Below are 14,779 nucleotides of genomic sequence, written 5' to 3'. Positions count from 1 at the left end.
TCGAACCCATCCATGATCCATCCATCAATGCAGTGGCCCCCCCGTCTTGCCGGGGCTTTGATTGTGCACCGCCAACCCCCGGCTCCACCATATCAGACTTGATATCGGCCAAGGCGTCGATCCATCATCTTACCTCTGACGCTCTTCATCCTCTTCACCTCCTTGCTCCTCTCTTTTCCCTCAATGCTAGCACTGAGAAGACCATCAGTTGAACAGTTCGTTGTGTTCACAGTCGGGGTCTAGAGATTGTTTCGACTATGGGACCCTGAAACAAAGTTTTGTGGCCGGTCCCAAAGTCGTGCCACGACCAAACCACCTTTGGAACGGCTCTAGCTATTCTCCAACTCTGCTCCCATTAACAACATTAAGCTCCAAGGCTCAGATTGGCCAGGAATATTCAAAACAGTTCCACAATCATGGACTCCCACAAAGGCGGTCGAGACAAGCCTTCGCTCAGGCACAGCGACAGCCTCGACGGCTATGACGATGTTGAGATGCAGGAGCGAGAGGATGACTTCGAATGGGGACAAGAGCAGCGACTTCTTCCTGGCGATGACATGGAGGCTATCGGGGAGCTCGATTACAAGTTTGAATGGCAGATCCGAACAGTCTGGGTGATAGCGGGGTCATTCATCGCAACGGCCCTGGTATTCTTCAGTCTCATGCTCTTCACTAGACGTTTTATTGTTACAGACGCCACTGGAATGGGAATCAAGACCTATGAAGCGCCGGGTCTTGGAGGCTTCCGCAGACTAGCTAGCGATTATATTTTGGATCCTGCCTGGAATTTCAACGCCCCGCCACAGGTTAGGGAGTACAAGTGGTCCATTGTCAACCGCGTGGGCAATCCGGACGGAGTTTACAGGCCCATGCTCATGATTAATGGTCAATTCCCGTAAAGAACCCTATTTCTTTGTCCCACACCCACAGCTCCCTATTTTCACTGGCTGGGTGGATGCCTCGGCCTCCTCGCCTGGTCCCTGCTCCCTCGTCAAAGAAATATGTTGCTAAGCTCGTTCTAGAGGCCCGCTCATCGAAGCCAACGAAGGAGACACCTTGGTTATCGAGGTGGACAACCAAAGTGATAATGCTACTTCAATCCACTTTCACGGAATTTATCAGAATGGCACAAACTTCATGGATGGTACCACAGGCATCACGCAGTGCCCAATCGCTCCAAATCGAAAATTTCGATACGAGTTCACAGTCACAGGGCAATCAGGAACGTATTATTACCATGGGCACGTTGCCGTTCAAGCGTCTGACGGCTTGGTCGGTCCCCTGGTCATCCACTCCAAGGACGAGAAGAAACTTCAACAGATTCCCTACATCACAGATCGAGTTGTGATGCTTCAAGATTGGTACCACGACCTCTCAAGTGGCCTTCTTATCGAAACACTGGAACCCGGCAGCGAGTCATCTCCAATTCCACACGGCGCTCTGATGAACGGGATGAACACACGTGATTGTTCTAATATTCCACACCGGATGTGCGACAATTCCACGGCAGCTCTTCCTTCGCTCGATTTGATTGCGAATGCCAACCACCGCCTGAGATTTATCAATACCGGAGCCTTTGCATGGTTTCAAGTCGAAGTTGATGAACATTCCTGGGCCATCACAGAGGTAGATGGAACCGATGTTGTGCCAACCTATGACAATAGAATGATGATCAGCCCGGCTCAGAGATATAGCATGATTCTGAATACGAACCATACGACTGCCAGCTCCTTCTGGTTGCGAGCGAGGATGGTTGCTCACTGCTGGAAAGATCCTACTTTGCCAGGTCCCGGAGCCGACGAGATAAAGGCAGTTATCAACTATATTCCCAGTGGCAAGACCAAAAAGCCCAAAGGGCTGCTTTCTCAGCCAAGTTCCAGAAGCTGGAGTAAAGGAATGGAAGTGCAATGTCGAGATATGAATACCACGTCCTACGTGCCAACCACTTACGCTCCTCCGCCTCCACACGCCGACCACTCGTACTATCTCCGATCCAACCTCGAAATCGGCGACTGGAGGCTTGAGCGTGGATTTTTTAACCAATCGACGTTCCGACCCAACTTACAGAAACCGACTTTGCATCGTACCATCGCTGGGTTGTCCAGTAACAACGAGACTTTCAACTCTATGAGAAACACTGATGGAGTCAATGAGATCTGTTATGATAAGAAGAACGACTTTGTCATTCAACACACCGGCGTCAAAGTCGTGGATATCATTATCCAAAACTTCGACGAGGGAAATCACCCAATGCATTTGCACGGTCACAAGTTCTGGGTACTCGGACAGGGACATGGGCCTTTCCCGGGCTATGACTTCCTTGGATTGAAAGCATACGGCCAGGGAATTCTCGATGGCCATGAAGGAGTTCTTGATAACGTGATTCGGCGAGACGTTGCTACAGCTGAAGGATTCGGATGGTTGGCGTTGAGATTCGTGGCAGATAACCCCGGGGCCTGGGCTTTCCATTGCCATATGGCTTGGCATTCGGAGGCTGGACTTGTTATGCAGTTCATCAGCCGAGTCGACGAGCTTGCTACATGGTCGATTCCGGAGGCGAATCGACAATTATGTGAGGCGCCCCTCACAGAGCTTAAGAAGGGCGCACCACCGGAGGACAGCACCTGGTTTGGCTTCGGAATCGGATGATGGACGTTTCCACGAGAGGCCTACGAAAAGCGAAAGATCCGACTTGCAGGAGACAACTCGAGGGGCTTGGAGTGAAGGGATTTAAGGGTCTGACGTGAGGCGGGCCAACAGCGATGAAGCTCAAACACTAAACCCAACTCGGGAGATCGGGGACCACAACCTCGATTATTCGGCAGGATAATTGAAGAAAGATCACTACTGGAATCGATTAGTAACATCGAAACAGTTCATCCAATGATTTTTTTGCGGCTTACTCCGCATATACCGAGCTAGCTGTTCAGCCTCGGCTTTGACAATGCAGCAAAAACTGAGTTCCCTGCAGCATGGATGTCCTTGATGTTCATAGCAATTTGGGCGGGCCCGGAGAAGCGACTGGACATGCTTTTATGAGCACTAGCGGAAGCTTGTTTGACAATCAGATGTAACGAATGCTACGCCGCCACAAGCTCATGAGAATGGCCGAAGAGGATGAAAATAGACGGCGGTGAATTATGTATACTGTGTGAAGATTTATGTACATAATACGTCTATCGATTAAAGACCTACCTTTACAAATAAATGATGGGTTTGATTGATAGCCTTCAGAAGAAAGAGCAGAGTAGCAAACTCGTTGAGTAACGTTCCTCAGCTAACTCATCAAATGTGTGACTCCTATTTTCAATCGTCTCTGGGTGTCCAGGTACGTGCGTCTTACACAAACCTGTGGTGGGCGAAAAGAGCGGCACTAGACTATCAATGCCCCAAGTCCAGTTGGGTCATTTCAGTTACTTCCCCTAGAATACTGCTACCAGTTTTAGTAAAATTAGACCGCTCCCCCCTTTTGACTATTGTAGAAGTTCTAAAGACACTATATTCCGACCTCCGCCGCGGCCCAATAAATGTCCAACTTTAACTTGGAACATTGAAAATGAATGTCACTCTTTCTGACCACCGTGAACTAGGTACTTCCCTTGTTGAACGAAGGACGCTGCTGCTGCACCACAAGCTACGACGCCTCCAACTACAACTAATCCCACCGTCGAAGCGCAAGACATGCACTCACTCGGTTTTACCTCTTTCAAAGTTCCCGATACCTGCTCCCGCTACAGCTCAAGGGCAAACCCGGTATCTCTTCATGTAATTTTCCAGAGGTCACTGGCTAAAAGGTCGAATACATTTTTGCCCGGTAACTGAGAATGTGAATAAGCGGAGGAGGCGCAGACGCAGAGGGAAAGAAAGGGGAAAGAGGAAGGGTACTGAACAACTGGACATTGAGCTGAATTCTCGGAGAGCGGAGAAGAATATGGAAGTTGTGGAGAACGACGGAAGAGCGTCATGAGACCGACACATCAACACTGGCACTCATTTTCAACGTCTCGAGTCAGGCTGGACCTCTGATGAGGACTCCAATGTTCTAAACTTGTAGGACATTCGAAGGTAGTAAGCCCCGAAAATTCCAAAATTTGAGGGATCATTTGAACAGGCTGCGCGGTATTGAATGATCAACCTGGCTCGGGACAGTGGAAATGGTGCCGCTTTCCCTGTCCTTCGCGAGGTCCAGTTCAATTGAGACATTGCTACCAGCCTCGTACATCACCGCAACTCTAAAACAGTGAGCCATGGAGGAAGACATAGCAGAAACAGTTTCAGGCTTCTATGACGATATGATCGCAGCTGTGGGATGTACGTACTACAGTACAGGAGGAACTATCTCTTCTCAGAAAGCAATTGCGGCATTTGAATGCCCCTATGGAGAATCCTCAATCAAAGGCTTTCGGCATTAACGGAGTTAACTGCCAAGTTCCTGATCTCGAAGCCCATTTGAGCACTTCTTGACCCTTCCTCCAATCCCCCCCCCCCCTCAATCTACACTCATAAGTGAGTCACTCAACACCTGACTCCGAATGCACTACTGTACCACCACCAAAGCGTACTTGTATATTCCATGCAACTTTTGTCAGCACTCGCCGTCGCTCGGCGAGGCTTCTGATGAGGACGCGAATATTGCTGGTGCCTGAACCCGCGCCGAGGAGAGTCTTGCTGGAGAACATAAAGGTGGCAAAAACTCTCGACTACACCGACACCGACGCCTCCGCTCCTCCGCTACTCCGCCGCGACGACGGCGACGTGCATCTTGGTGCCTTTTTGCCCCCCGCGAGCTTACACATCTCTGCATTTCAGTGCCTCCGCTGGGCGTGGCCAATTGCAACCCCACTTCAGCCCTGCTGCGGCCCCGCTCTTCGCCAAACAGAAACACCAAATTGGCGTCGACTTGTCCAAACCCTGGTCGCCGTCAACCACCAGAACCTCCAACCTTGATGACTGATGTCAATATCGTGATAACTTCATTGAGACGCATCAGCCACTCGTCTGTCCTATCTTTGGCTGGAAGCGCGGAGTCCCCGACGCACTCGAGACCAGATCTTGGCCCAGAAGCTCTTGGAAGCGCGCCCATCAAATCTCAACTGGTGAGTTTGGCCCCAATTAGGAACGTGGATACCCATCGGGCATGCGGCATTATGAGGTTGGAATATACTAACGGGAATTCAGCAATTGACGCGAAACGACGCCCCTGCTTCCTCGTCTAGCACCGACCCTACCGAACGTCATTGAAGCCTTCGTCGACCGACCCCCGACCTATCTCGCGCCTCGCGCGGTACTCTCATCCGACCGAGACACCAGTGGCGCATCATTCCTCAAGAGGACAACTTCCCCTTAGTGCTCTGCAGGAATATCTGCAGCTTCAAGGATATCGTCGAAGGGCTGTGTGGCATTAAGCCCGAGTAGAAACTCGGGGGCGAGAGGTTGACGAGTAAATCGTCGATAACTGTCTGTGTCGGTGGAATACTCAAGCTCGCATTGAAGCCGAAGAGCACAGTCCCGTGCGTGTAGGATACACCATCGGGTAATCAAGAAGCTGCATCGGCCTTGGGTGGCTGAGATCGCAACCAGGAAGAAAAGCAGCTAGGATCGGGCCCGAGGCATCGTCTGAGAAAGCGTTGAGCCACCATTTGGAAACCGAGTTGGTGGACAATAAGCACGGCAGCTTGTGCATCTCTCCCATTGGCATTTCATCGAAGGGGCAAATTGCTCTTCGGAGGAGGCACAGGCAGCATATATACGCCAGCTTTGAGCGCTGGCAATACGTGCTTAGTGGACATAAGGCTGCTGGTCATCTGCACCAGCAACGCTATCTCCACCACTTAGCCCCCAGGTTAGGTGTATCGGTCTGTCGAGCGAGACAGCACCCTGCTTTTGTGCTAAGCTGCGGCAGAAGGCAGCCTTTGCCATAGATAAATTCGCACCAGATCGCTCCTTGCTATTGGTGCGTCAGCAGCACAGCGGTGTCTCGACTGAAAGATTGTCGAAGAACCGATAAAAGGACATTTCTCCGCTCAGAGGCCCCCACTCTCTGGCCGTTGAACCGTCGATCTGGGTGGAGGTAACTCTCATCCGCATCTTTCATCCGCACTTTCTCAAGTAATCATCGCCATGACGCCGACACCACCCTCCACTACCTCTTCGAGCGCTGGCGGTCATTCTCCAGACGCCCAATATCGGGTTGTGCGGAAGAGAAACCGGGTGCCTCTGTCATGTGGGCCCTGCCGACACAGGAAGTCAGTAATCCGCCTCCTGATATACCTCTTGAGGCAAACACTCCCTCCACAGGTCCGGTCATACTGACAAAGCGCAGGTTGAAATGTAACCGGTCCCACCCATGCGAGAATTGCATCCGGAGAGGCGATGCCTCCTCCTGCTCGTATGCTGCGCCGGGGACACGAAAGAAGAACCAAAGTCAAGGAGCAACCAGCCCTGATGATATGCAAAACCGTATTGACCGTTTAGAAGGCCTAGTTTTGTCGCTGATGACGAATGGAGCCCAATCTGCTGGGCCTGCGGCAGCAGCCGCTGCGATTTCTCGTTCGCAGAGTGACAGTGCTGGCTCCTCCTCCTTCCCGCTCGACTTAGATCGGGAGGACGATGATATGATCAAGGAGGAGGAGGAAGGTGAAGACAGCGAAGTCGATGGAGTGACCAATTCTTTAGGTGTTCTTAAAGTGGATGCAGACAAACAGAAAACGCTCTATTTTGGGGACTCGCATTGGCATTTGGTTCTAGCAGATGTAAGCATCTCTATCTACTTGTCGTTGATTTGTCGTTATCTCGGAGCTCCGTCGCCGTCAGGAGAACAGCGCTTTAAGGGAGCTCACTAGCTCTCTTGACCAGCTTCAAGGGGAGGTCAGGTGCAAGAGAAGCGTGGCCATTACGTTGCTAAGAAAGCCATTTGTCTACGAGGCGGCTATTGCTTCAGTCCGCTTGGTTTCTCGTCTTCTTAACTACAGGACGATTTGGTTGAAGCGAAGTGTGCTCTTACTGACCATCTCCTTCAGATCGCCGAAGTCAAGAACTACTTTTCCAATCACAAAAAGGAACTCGAAAAGAATTACGAAAAAATCAAGCAGTTTCAACCAAGTACCGCGAGAGATGGGCCAGCATTTCTTTTCAGCGCGCATACGGCGGCCTCCGACACAGATCTTCGAGCAGAAGTGCCTTCCAAATCAGCTGTCGATAAGCTTGTCACACGATACTTCAACTCTTATGATCCTGCCGTTCATATCCTTCATTCTCCTACCTTCCATAAACAGCTCCAAGCCCATTGGCAAGATCCGAGCAAAACATCAATAGTTTGGCTCGGTTTGCTGTATTCGTTGCTCTGTCTTGCTATGCAGTCGTATCATAAAATTGGGGATGAACCGTTGGAATGGAAGGGTAAGCAGTCCTCTGAGACGGATCACGCCAATCTTACATCTAACGAACAACAGGTCGAACACTTGATTTGGCCGCGGAATATCGATTACGGACTGTCCAGTGTCTTGTCAATTCTGACTACACGAAGTCTGACATTTACACGATTGAAACGATGATTCTCTACGTCCATGGCGAGTACAACAGTCGATGGGACGCCGAGGTCGGAATCTGGGTTATAGTCGGCATGATTGTGCGACTAGCGATGCGGATGGGTTACCATCGAGATCCTAGCAAATTTCCTGGAGTCACTCCCTATCAAGGCGAGATGAGACGACGAATTTGGTCTTTTGTTCGTCAGATGGATGTCATGTTCTCGTTTCAATTGGCTTTGCCAAGCATGATCAGAACCACCGATTGTGATACTTCTCTGCCAAGAAATATCTTTGAGGATGAATTTGGCCCAGATTCAAAAATACTGCCCCCCCCGAGATCTTCGACAGAGCCGACACCGGTATCTTACATGATAGCGAAGGCTCAAATATGTTTTGAATTCGGCGAGATACTGGAGGAACTCAACGCCGTCAACAAAAGCGTCTCCTACGAGGATATCCTGAAGCGGGACAACCGTTTACGAGATCTCAAGATGAATATGGCTCCACATTTACGACTCCGTCCCATCGAGGAATGTACTCACGATCCCGCTACTCTCCTCATGCAAAGATTTGGGCTTGACATCCTTTGGCAGAAGACGATGTGCGTTCTTCACCGCAAATACCTTGCTCGTGCTCGGCAGAATCCGCGGTACGCTCATTCGCGTCGAGCGTGTGTGGATTCGTCGATGGAGATTCTCCGCCATCAGGCACAGCTCCACCGGGAATCTCAACCTGGTGGCCGTATGCGAACTATGAAGTGGTTCATTTCGTCGCTCACTAAGCATGACTTCCTCCTTGGGGCCATGATTGTGTGTTTGGAGCTTCATTACGATGCCGTCACCGAGGCATTGCCTGATCGCCCTCCCAATCATGACATGTACTTTTGGACCCCAAGTCAAAAGGCCGAGATGCTGAAAGCCCTCGAGACATCGCAGCAGATTTGGAAAGAGTCGTCAGATACGTCTATGGAAGCTTACAAAGCGGCTGGGATTCTCGGCATCATACTTGAGAAGCTGAACTGTACTAAAAACAAAGAGCCGACCACCACAGAGGTCTTTGCCCAGTTCGATGATGACAGCTTGAAACCCGAGCACTCGGCAGCGATGACTCTGGGTATGCTTTCAGGAGGACTGTCGCCGAACTCGGCTGCCATGTTTAACAGCATGGCACAGTCCCCTGGGGGCACCAGATATGGCAACATGGACTTAAGCATGGGAGATTCTTCTGCTAGCATAGGATTGACGCCCAACTTTCCCATGGACAATTCAAATCCTTTCGGCACTCTGAACAGTGTGGCATCGCCGTTTTCTGTTTTTGGTAACGCCGGGACTGGTACGGGGATGCTGGACGTGCCCGCGAACTTGGACTGGGTAAGAATCGAGCCTCCCTGACACAAAAACCGAATGCTAACTCTTTCCTAGGAGGCATGGGACTCGTATATTCAGAACGGCAACACGATCGACCCCTCCTTCCAATTCTACCCTACGGCAATGGATCAGACACAACTGAACCCAGAAGGACAACCAGATGCAGCAGGCTTCGGTAACAGCGTATTCATGGGTGCTAACACACCAGGACGGTGATGACGTGGATGTTCTTCGGCGAATCTATATTGCGTCTTGGGATGGAGGGCTTTTGGGTGGACCGGAAAATTTTGGATGATTTGGATGGGAGAAAAGTAGGGTTGCGAATATACCATGGAGTACAATCTCAAAAAGGACATCTCTACACATCAACAGGCAAATCACTTGCTAGATTCTCTGCTTCCTTGAACTATGACCTGATTTTCTGGCTTCTCTCTATACCCCGCCCTTCCCCGCGCCTTGAGCTTGACAGCATGCAACGGAGGCTCTTCGGCGACGGAGAGCACATCCTAACTGGTCACAAGACCCCCAGATTTGGTAATTGTCAGTCATGGCTATGGCTACGTAGGTACTGTATGTATTATTCAGCACTTGTCCGCGATCTCCAGACTCACTGCACGCAATCAAGTGCCAGTAGCTCCTAAGCTCCGTAAATTCGGGCCTTCTCAACATGGACTTCCCTCCGGGGTCGTCATGGTCTCCGCATAACGCATCTTCTCCGCAATGCGGGGTCAAAACGTGGAGTTGATGCTGGCTTCGACCTTACTCCGCGCCTTATAAGGGTGCCGGGCAAAGGAAGGACCGAATCTTGACTCCGCACGGGAGCTGGAAAGAGTGTGAAGAACACTTCCCGCTTTACTTGCATAAATTAGTCTTGACTGTGGTCGTGATAAGCATGTCCCATCTGCAAGGAAAAGGGATCATCATTGCTCGCTCGCCTGGAAAGGATCTCAAACGGAAGCGAGGCGAGGCGGAGCCGGCCCGCTTCCTTGGTACCCCTGAATCTGAATCTCCCTTCTCCTTCGCCACGCTGCTCCCAGTGATCGACAGTGATTCAGCTCGACTCCTGCTACTAAGGAACACACTTGTGCGATGCTAACGTCATCTCGTCCAATCACTTGACTGGCCGTCGTGATGCCCAAATGACTTGTGCAATGAAGGGTCGCCTGTGGATCGTGATGTCGCCAGTCTTTTAGGGTCGGACGCGACTCAATTTGGACGACGTCTTTTGAATGCGGCGGCCTTATTTTTGAACGACAGTCTGACCGACTTGATTTCTTTCTCTTGGCCTCCTTTTATTCCCATGATATTTATATATGAGATATCAGCATAGCGTTGAGGTTCTGAGTTCAGCCAGGCCGCAGCCGCCACCTTGTAGCTCTATTTCAACCCTCAACCTTGACTTGACTTCACACATCTATCTGCGTTTCCCTTAAGAAGGCTCTGTTATTCATCCAAGCTTAAAAAATTATGAAGTTCTCTGATGCTGCCCTTGTGGCCTTGGTCTCGCTCGCCGGGAGCGTCTCTGCTCTCTCACCAGCCGGGTGGCGCTCTCAGTCCATCTACCAAGTCCTCACCGATCGTTTCGCTCGAACTGATGGCTCAACAACTGCAACATGCAACACAGGGGATCAGATTTACTGTGGAGGATCTTGGCAAGGCATCATCAATAAATTGGATTACGTGCGTACATTCCCCTTCCACCGATTCCCCGAAAGATGCTGACAGTTCCCCTTGTCAGATCCAAAATATGGGGTTCACAGCAGTAAGTTCACAATCCCCCGGAAAATTTGAATGCGTGCTTACGAGTCTAGATTTGGATATCCCCTATCGTGGAGAATTTATCCGGCAACAGCGGAGATGGAGAAGCCTACCACGGATACTGGGCTCAAAACATCAACGCCGTCAACAGTAACTTCGGCTCAGAATCCGATTTAATCGCTCTCTCTACAGCTCTCCATGCCAGGGGGATGTATCTGATGGTAGACATCGTCACAAATCATATGGGTTACCTGGGCTGCGGGACATGCGTTGACTACAGCGTTTTTACGCCTTTCAACTTGGTAGGCACATCGCCTCCAAATGATTGCTATGTGCTAATAAGAGAAAGCAATCTTACTATCATCCTTTCTGTCTCATTGATTACAACAATGCTACCAGTATCAAAGTCTGTTGGGAAGGAGACAATACCGTCTCTCTCCCTGATCTGAGGACCGAGGATTCAAATGTACTGAACACGTTCGAGACTTGGATCTCGGGGCTGGCCTCTAAGTATAGCATTGATGGTTTGAGGGTTGATAGTGCCCAGCAAGTTGACAATGCGTTCTTTCCTCCGTTTCAGGCTGCTGGTGAGTACTCCTGATGCTTCTGACAAAGAGTGATAAACAGAGCTGACGAAACCAGCTGGAGGCATGCATATTTTGGGAGAGGTTTTCAACGGAGATCCCGCCTACACATGTCCATATCAGCAATACATGAGCGGTGTCCTGAATTATCCTGCGTAAGCTCATTCTTGGATCTAGGTGTTCAAGTGTTAACCAATATTCAGCTACTTCTGGATCATTCAGGCCTTTGAGTCCACCAGCGGGAGCATCAGCAATCTTGTCAATGGCATAAACACAATGAAATCAACCTGTTCAGATACGACGCTTCTTGGATCCTTCATGGAGAACCATGACAATGCCAGATTTCCATCACTCAATTCCGATCTGTCCTTAGCGAAGAATGCTATTGCTTTCACCATCCTTCAGGATGGCATACCTATCAGTAGGCACACCTAATCGTTGTACGGTTCTAAGAAAGAATGCTGATTTATTCAAAGTCTATTATGGGCAAGAGCAACATTATTCTGGTGGCGGTGTTCCATATGATCGCGAGGCCCTTTGGCTTTCCGGATACTCTACCAGCGCGCCTCTCTACACATTCATTGCTTCCGTAAACCAGATCAGAAATCAAGCCATTTACAAAGATAGCGGTTATCTCACCTACAAGGCCTACCCGATATATTCCGACAGCCACACCATCGCAATGAGGAAAGGAGACAGTGGTTACCAGATCATTGGGGTATTCTCTAATCTCGGCGCCAGCGGGAGTAGTTATACTCTCACCTTGACTTCTTCCGAGACGGGCTTCACAGCCAGCCAATCATTGGTCGAAGTTCTCAGCTGCACAGCATACACCACCGATTCCAGTGGAAACCTAGCTGTAGCTATGGCTGGTGGCCTGCCAAGGATTTTTTACCCAACAGCTCAACTTACAGGGAGCGGTGTTTGCAGCTCAATCACAGGTTAGCCTGTGGGTTCGTTCTTATTGTGAGAAATATGGTTCCAGCGGCAACTAATACTACTTGTCAGGATCCACAAGTTCGAAATCTACCACGACAGCGACCACGACAACGACAAGCTCAACTGCTTGCGCAACCGCTACCTCAGTCGCTGTCACATTCGATGAAAAAGTTACCACAACAGTCGGACAAACGATCAAAATAAGTGGGTCTATTGCAGCCCTTGGGAACTGGGACACCAGCGCCGCAGTCTCGCTCTCTGCTTCTCAATACACAAGTGCCAACCCCTTATGGTTTGTGACATTGAACTTGGCACCCGGCACAGCCATTCAGTACAAATATATCAACGTTAATTCCGCAGGGACTGTCACTTGGGAGGCAGATCCGAATCATACTTATACCGTGCCTGCAACCTGTGCGACGGCGGCGACGGTGAATAATACGTGGCAGTAATTTCTGGTATCAAATTGTATATACAACGTTTCTTAGGAGGATACTTTCCGGGGAATATTCAATTCATTGTACATAAAATTTCTGGAACAATCTTCGCTTTCACCATCACCTCCCGTCTGCGGCATGTGGCACGTGACACCCCTTTCCTTCCCAACCCGAAAACGAAACTCTCGCTTAGCTCCTTCCTTCCCAACAACACCGCTGCTCTGCATGTCTTCGCGGCCCGGCCTTCTCTCTTCTTTTCTCTTCTTCTCCTCTCCATCCCTCGGGATCAAGACCACGGTCTCTAAACTTCACAGTGTCTACGGACGTTAAAATGCACTCTAGACACATCGTCTTTAAACAGACCACGGTCTCTAAAATTCACTCAAGACGGATCGTCTAAAAACATCGGAGCAGAGCTTGGCATCTCTGCGAATGGCCTCGCTCATTTGCTGCTTTCAGACTTCTGTCTATAAACTTCTTCACACTGACTACGGTCTCTAAACTTCACTCAAGACTCGTCGTCTTTAAACACTATTGAGGAGTGCTTGGCGTCACTTTTCAACTATGGATGCCACTTGAACGTCGATTTCTGTTGCTAATTTTGATAGTTGTGTGGCAGAAAGCCTGTTGTCCCCGACTCTCATCGGAAGCAGTGCGACTCAGAATTACCAACTCATGGTTCACAAATGACTTGTGATGGTATATGACTTGTCTGACTGAAAATTTCTAGGCTTACCAATGTACCGAACAGCAGGGCAAGATTGGTACTGTACAACGGAAACCAAAAACCCCGAGAATGAACCTGCGGCTTCTGGAACAATGGCATTCATTGCGAAAAGTGTCATTGAACCCAGGGCCATTCATTTCTTCGAACCCACCGATGCGAAGCAGTTTCAGCATGGCAACACCTTCGGACTTCTCATATCGACCACCAGTACGACCTGCAGAAATCCTGTGACGGCAGTCCCGACGAAAGACAAGAGAGGGTTGAGACCCGGCATCCACCGCATCACTGCGAATGAAACGACTGGCAAGAAGAAGGCAAGGACGAACCAAGCTTTATGACGTCTCCCAAGATGGTTGGTGTGTGAGCCGAGGCTGCGAACAGTCAGGACATAGGTCATGATGGCAGAGAGCATTTGCGTCAAGGTGGACTGGAGCGCATTGAGATTGGCGGAAGTTGATGGCGAATTAGGGCTGTCGGGAAGCTTGGAGAAAGAGAGAGCCTGGATGATAGCACAAATAAAATAGGCGGAGAGGTTTATGATCCAGATTGTGAGGTCATCCTGCAAAAATTATCAACTTTACAAGGTACATGGTGTAGTGGGTGCATGACTTACGTTGAATTTAGCGAGGAAAGCTTGAAGGAGTGAGGGCCTTGAATCCGACTGTCCTAGCGGGTTGGGAACATCCCTCGATTCCGAGGTTGTGGTGGAAAGTAGATGGTTTCTCCTTCTCCGTACTGATGAAACATTAGCACCGTTTACACATTCCCACATGGCACGAAGCTTACAGTGAGATTGCTGAGTGGTAGGTGTAGTTTGCTTTATTTTCCATTCTTTGTAATCGTCACGCGCTCGGATGGGGTCAAAATATTCAACTTTCCACCTCTTGAGTACCTTTATTCGAGTGTATATGCCATCAACAAGCTCTTTGGGAAGGCGCTTGTCAGGGGCATTGTGAGCAAGGAGAACCTTTTGGCTGACGCTCAGGGCCTCCCGAGCAAGGATCTCAATTTCGCTTGTATGCTTGTCCCACAACGAGAATTCAGGGCTGAGGATCACTTGACGTTGAACGTAGTCCATATAATCTGTCCAATTAGTAACGCCATAGACAGTCGTCAGTCGCCGAGTACCAGAGCCTTGATAACGATCATGGTCGTAGTCGTACTTGATAAGATACACGAATGCTTCGGCAGCAGATGAACAGGCCACTGTTGACTTCGGCGTTATCCTGTCTATCTCGATATACGCGGACACCAAGTTTTGAAGCATGCCCATGTCTGTGGCAAAGCAGTCAGACTGACTAAGTGGAACAGACGTAACGCAAAAATCATAACTCACGCTCTTGAAGAAATTCAATTGTATCTGTGAAGTGCGGATTGAAAACGACGCGGCCAAATAGACCAATAGGACCTGTGATTATCCACCTCCTGCCATCGTCAA

The 14,779-nt window shown here is 49.8% G+C and overlaps 3 protein-coding genes across 3 annotated transcripts; all 3 read left to right on the top strand.

Annotated features, from left to right (window-relative positions):
- Positions 1-416: 416 nt before the first annotated feature.
- On the top strand, positions 417-2,649 carry K444DRAFT_535763 (multicopper oxidase; the record flags this gene model as incomplete). The annotated part of the gene is made up of 2 exons (XM_024875319.1): positions 417-895; positions 1,023-2,649. 2 exons carry the CDS (start codon positions 417-419, stop codon positions 2,647-2,649), a joined length of 2,106 nt encoding a protein of 701 aa, XP_024733244.1.
- Positions 2,650-5,909: 3,260 nt separating this feature from the next.
- K444DRAFT_60009 (uncharacterized protein) lies at positions 5,910-9,220 on the top strand. The gene is made up of 5 exons (XM_024878605.1): positions 5,910-6,245; positions 6,323-6,752; positions 7,020-7,398; positions 7,452-8,899; positions 8,951-9,220. Exons 1-5 carry the CDS (start codon positions 6,121-6,123, stop codon positions 9,110-9,112), a joined length of 2,544 nt encoding a protein of 847 aa, XP_024733243.1. The 5' UTR covers positions 5,910-6,120; the 3' UTR covers positions 9,113-9,220.
- Positions 9,221-10,363: 1,143 nt separating this feature from the next.
- On the top strand, positions 10,364-12,629 carry K444DRAFT_535626 (carbohydrate-binding module family 20 protein; the record flags this gene model as incomplete). The annotated part of the gene is made up of 8 exons (XM_024875304.1): positions 10,364-10,576; positions 10,635-10,658; positions 10,708-10,956; positions 11,004-11,241; positions 11,297-11,393; positions 11,442-11,659; positions 11,715-12,179; positions 12,247-12,629. 8 exons carry the CDS (start codon positions 10,364-10,366, stop codon positions 12,627-12,629), a joined length of 1,887 nt encoding a protein of 628 aa, XP_024733242.1.
- Between the last annotated feature and the right edge of the window lie 2,150 nt (positions 12,630-14,779).

Source organism: Hyaloscypha bicolor, assembly GCF_002865645.1.
Source record: "Hyaloscypha bicolor E unplaced genomic scaffold K444scaffold_118, whole genome shotgun sequence".
NCBI classification, from domain to species: Eukaryota; Fungi; Ascomycota; class Leotiomycetes; order Helotiales; family Hyaloscyphaceae; genus Hyaloscypha; species Hyaloscypha bicolor.
Note: the sequence above shows the minus strand (reverse complement) of the source record. Positions and strands in the feature narration are given on the sequence as shown.

Excerpts from the sequence above, each read along its gene's own strand:
- K444DRAFT_60009 (XM_024878605.1), top strand. The coding sequence starts at position 6,121 with ATGACGCCGACACCACCCTCCACTACCTCTTCGAGCGCTGGCGGTCAT. Across the intron at positions 6,753-7,019 it reads GGCATTTGGTTCTAGCAGAT|ATCGCCGAAGTCAAGAACTA; the intron begins GTAAGCATCTCT and ends CATCTCCTTCAG. Across the intron at positions 7,399-7,451 it reads TGAACCGTTGGAATGGAAGG|GTCGAACACTTGATTTGGCC; the intron begins GTAAGCAGTCCT and ends AACGAACAACAG.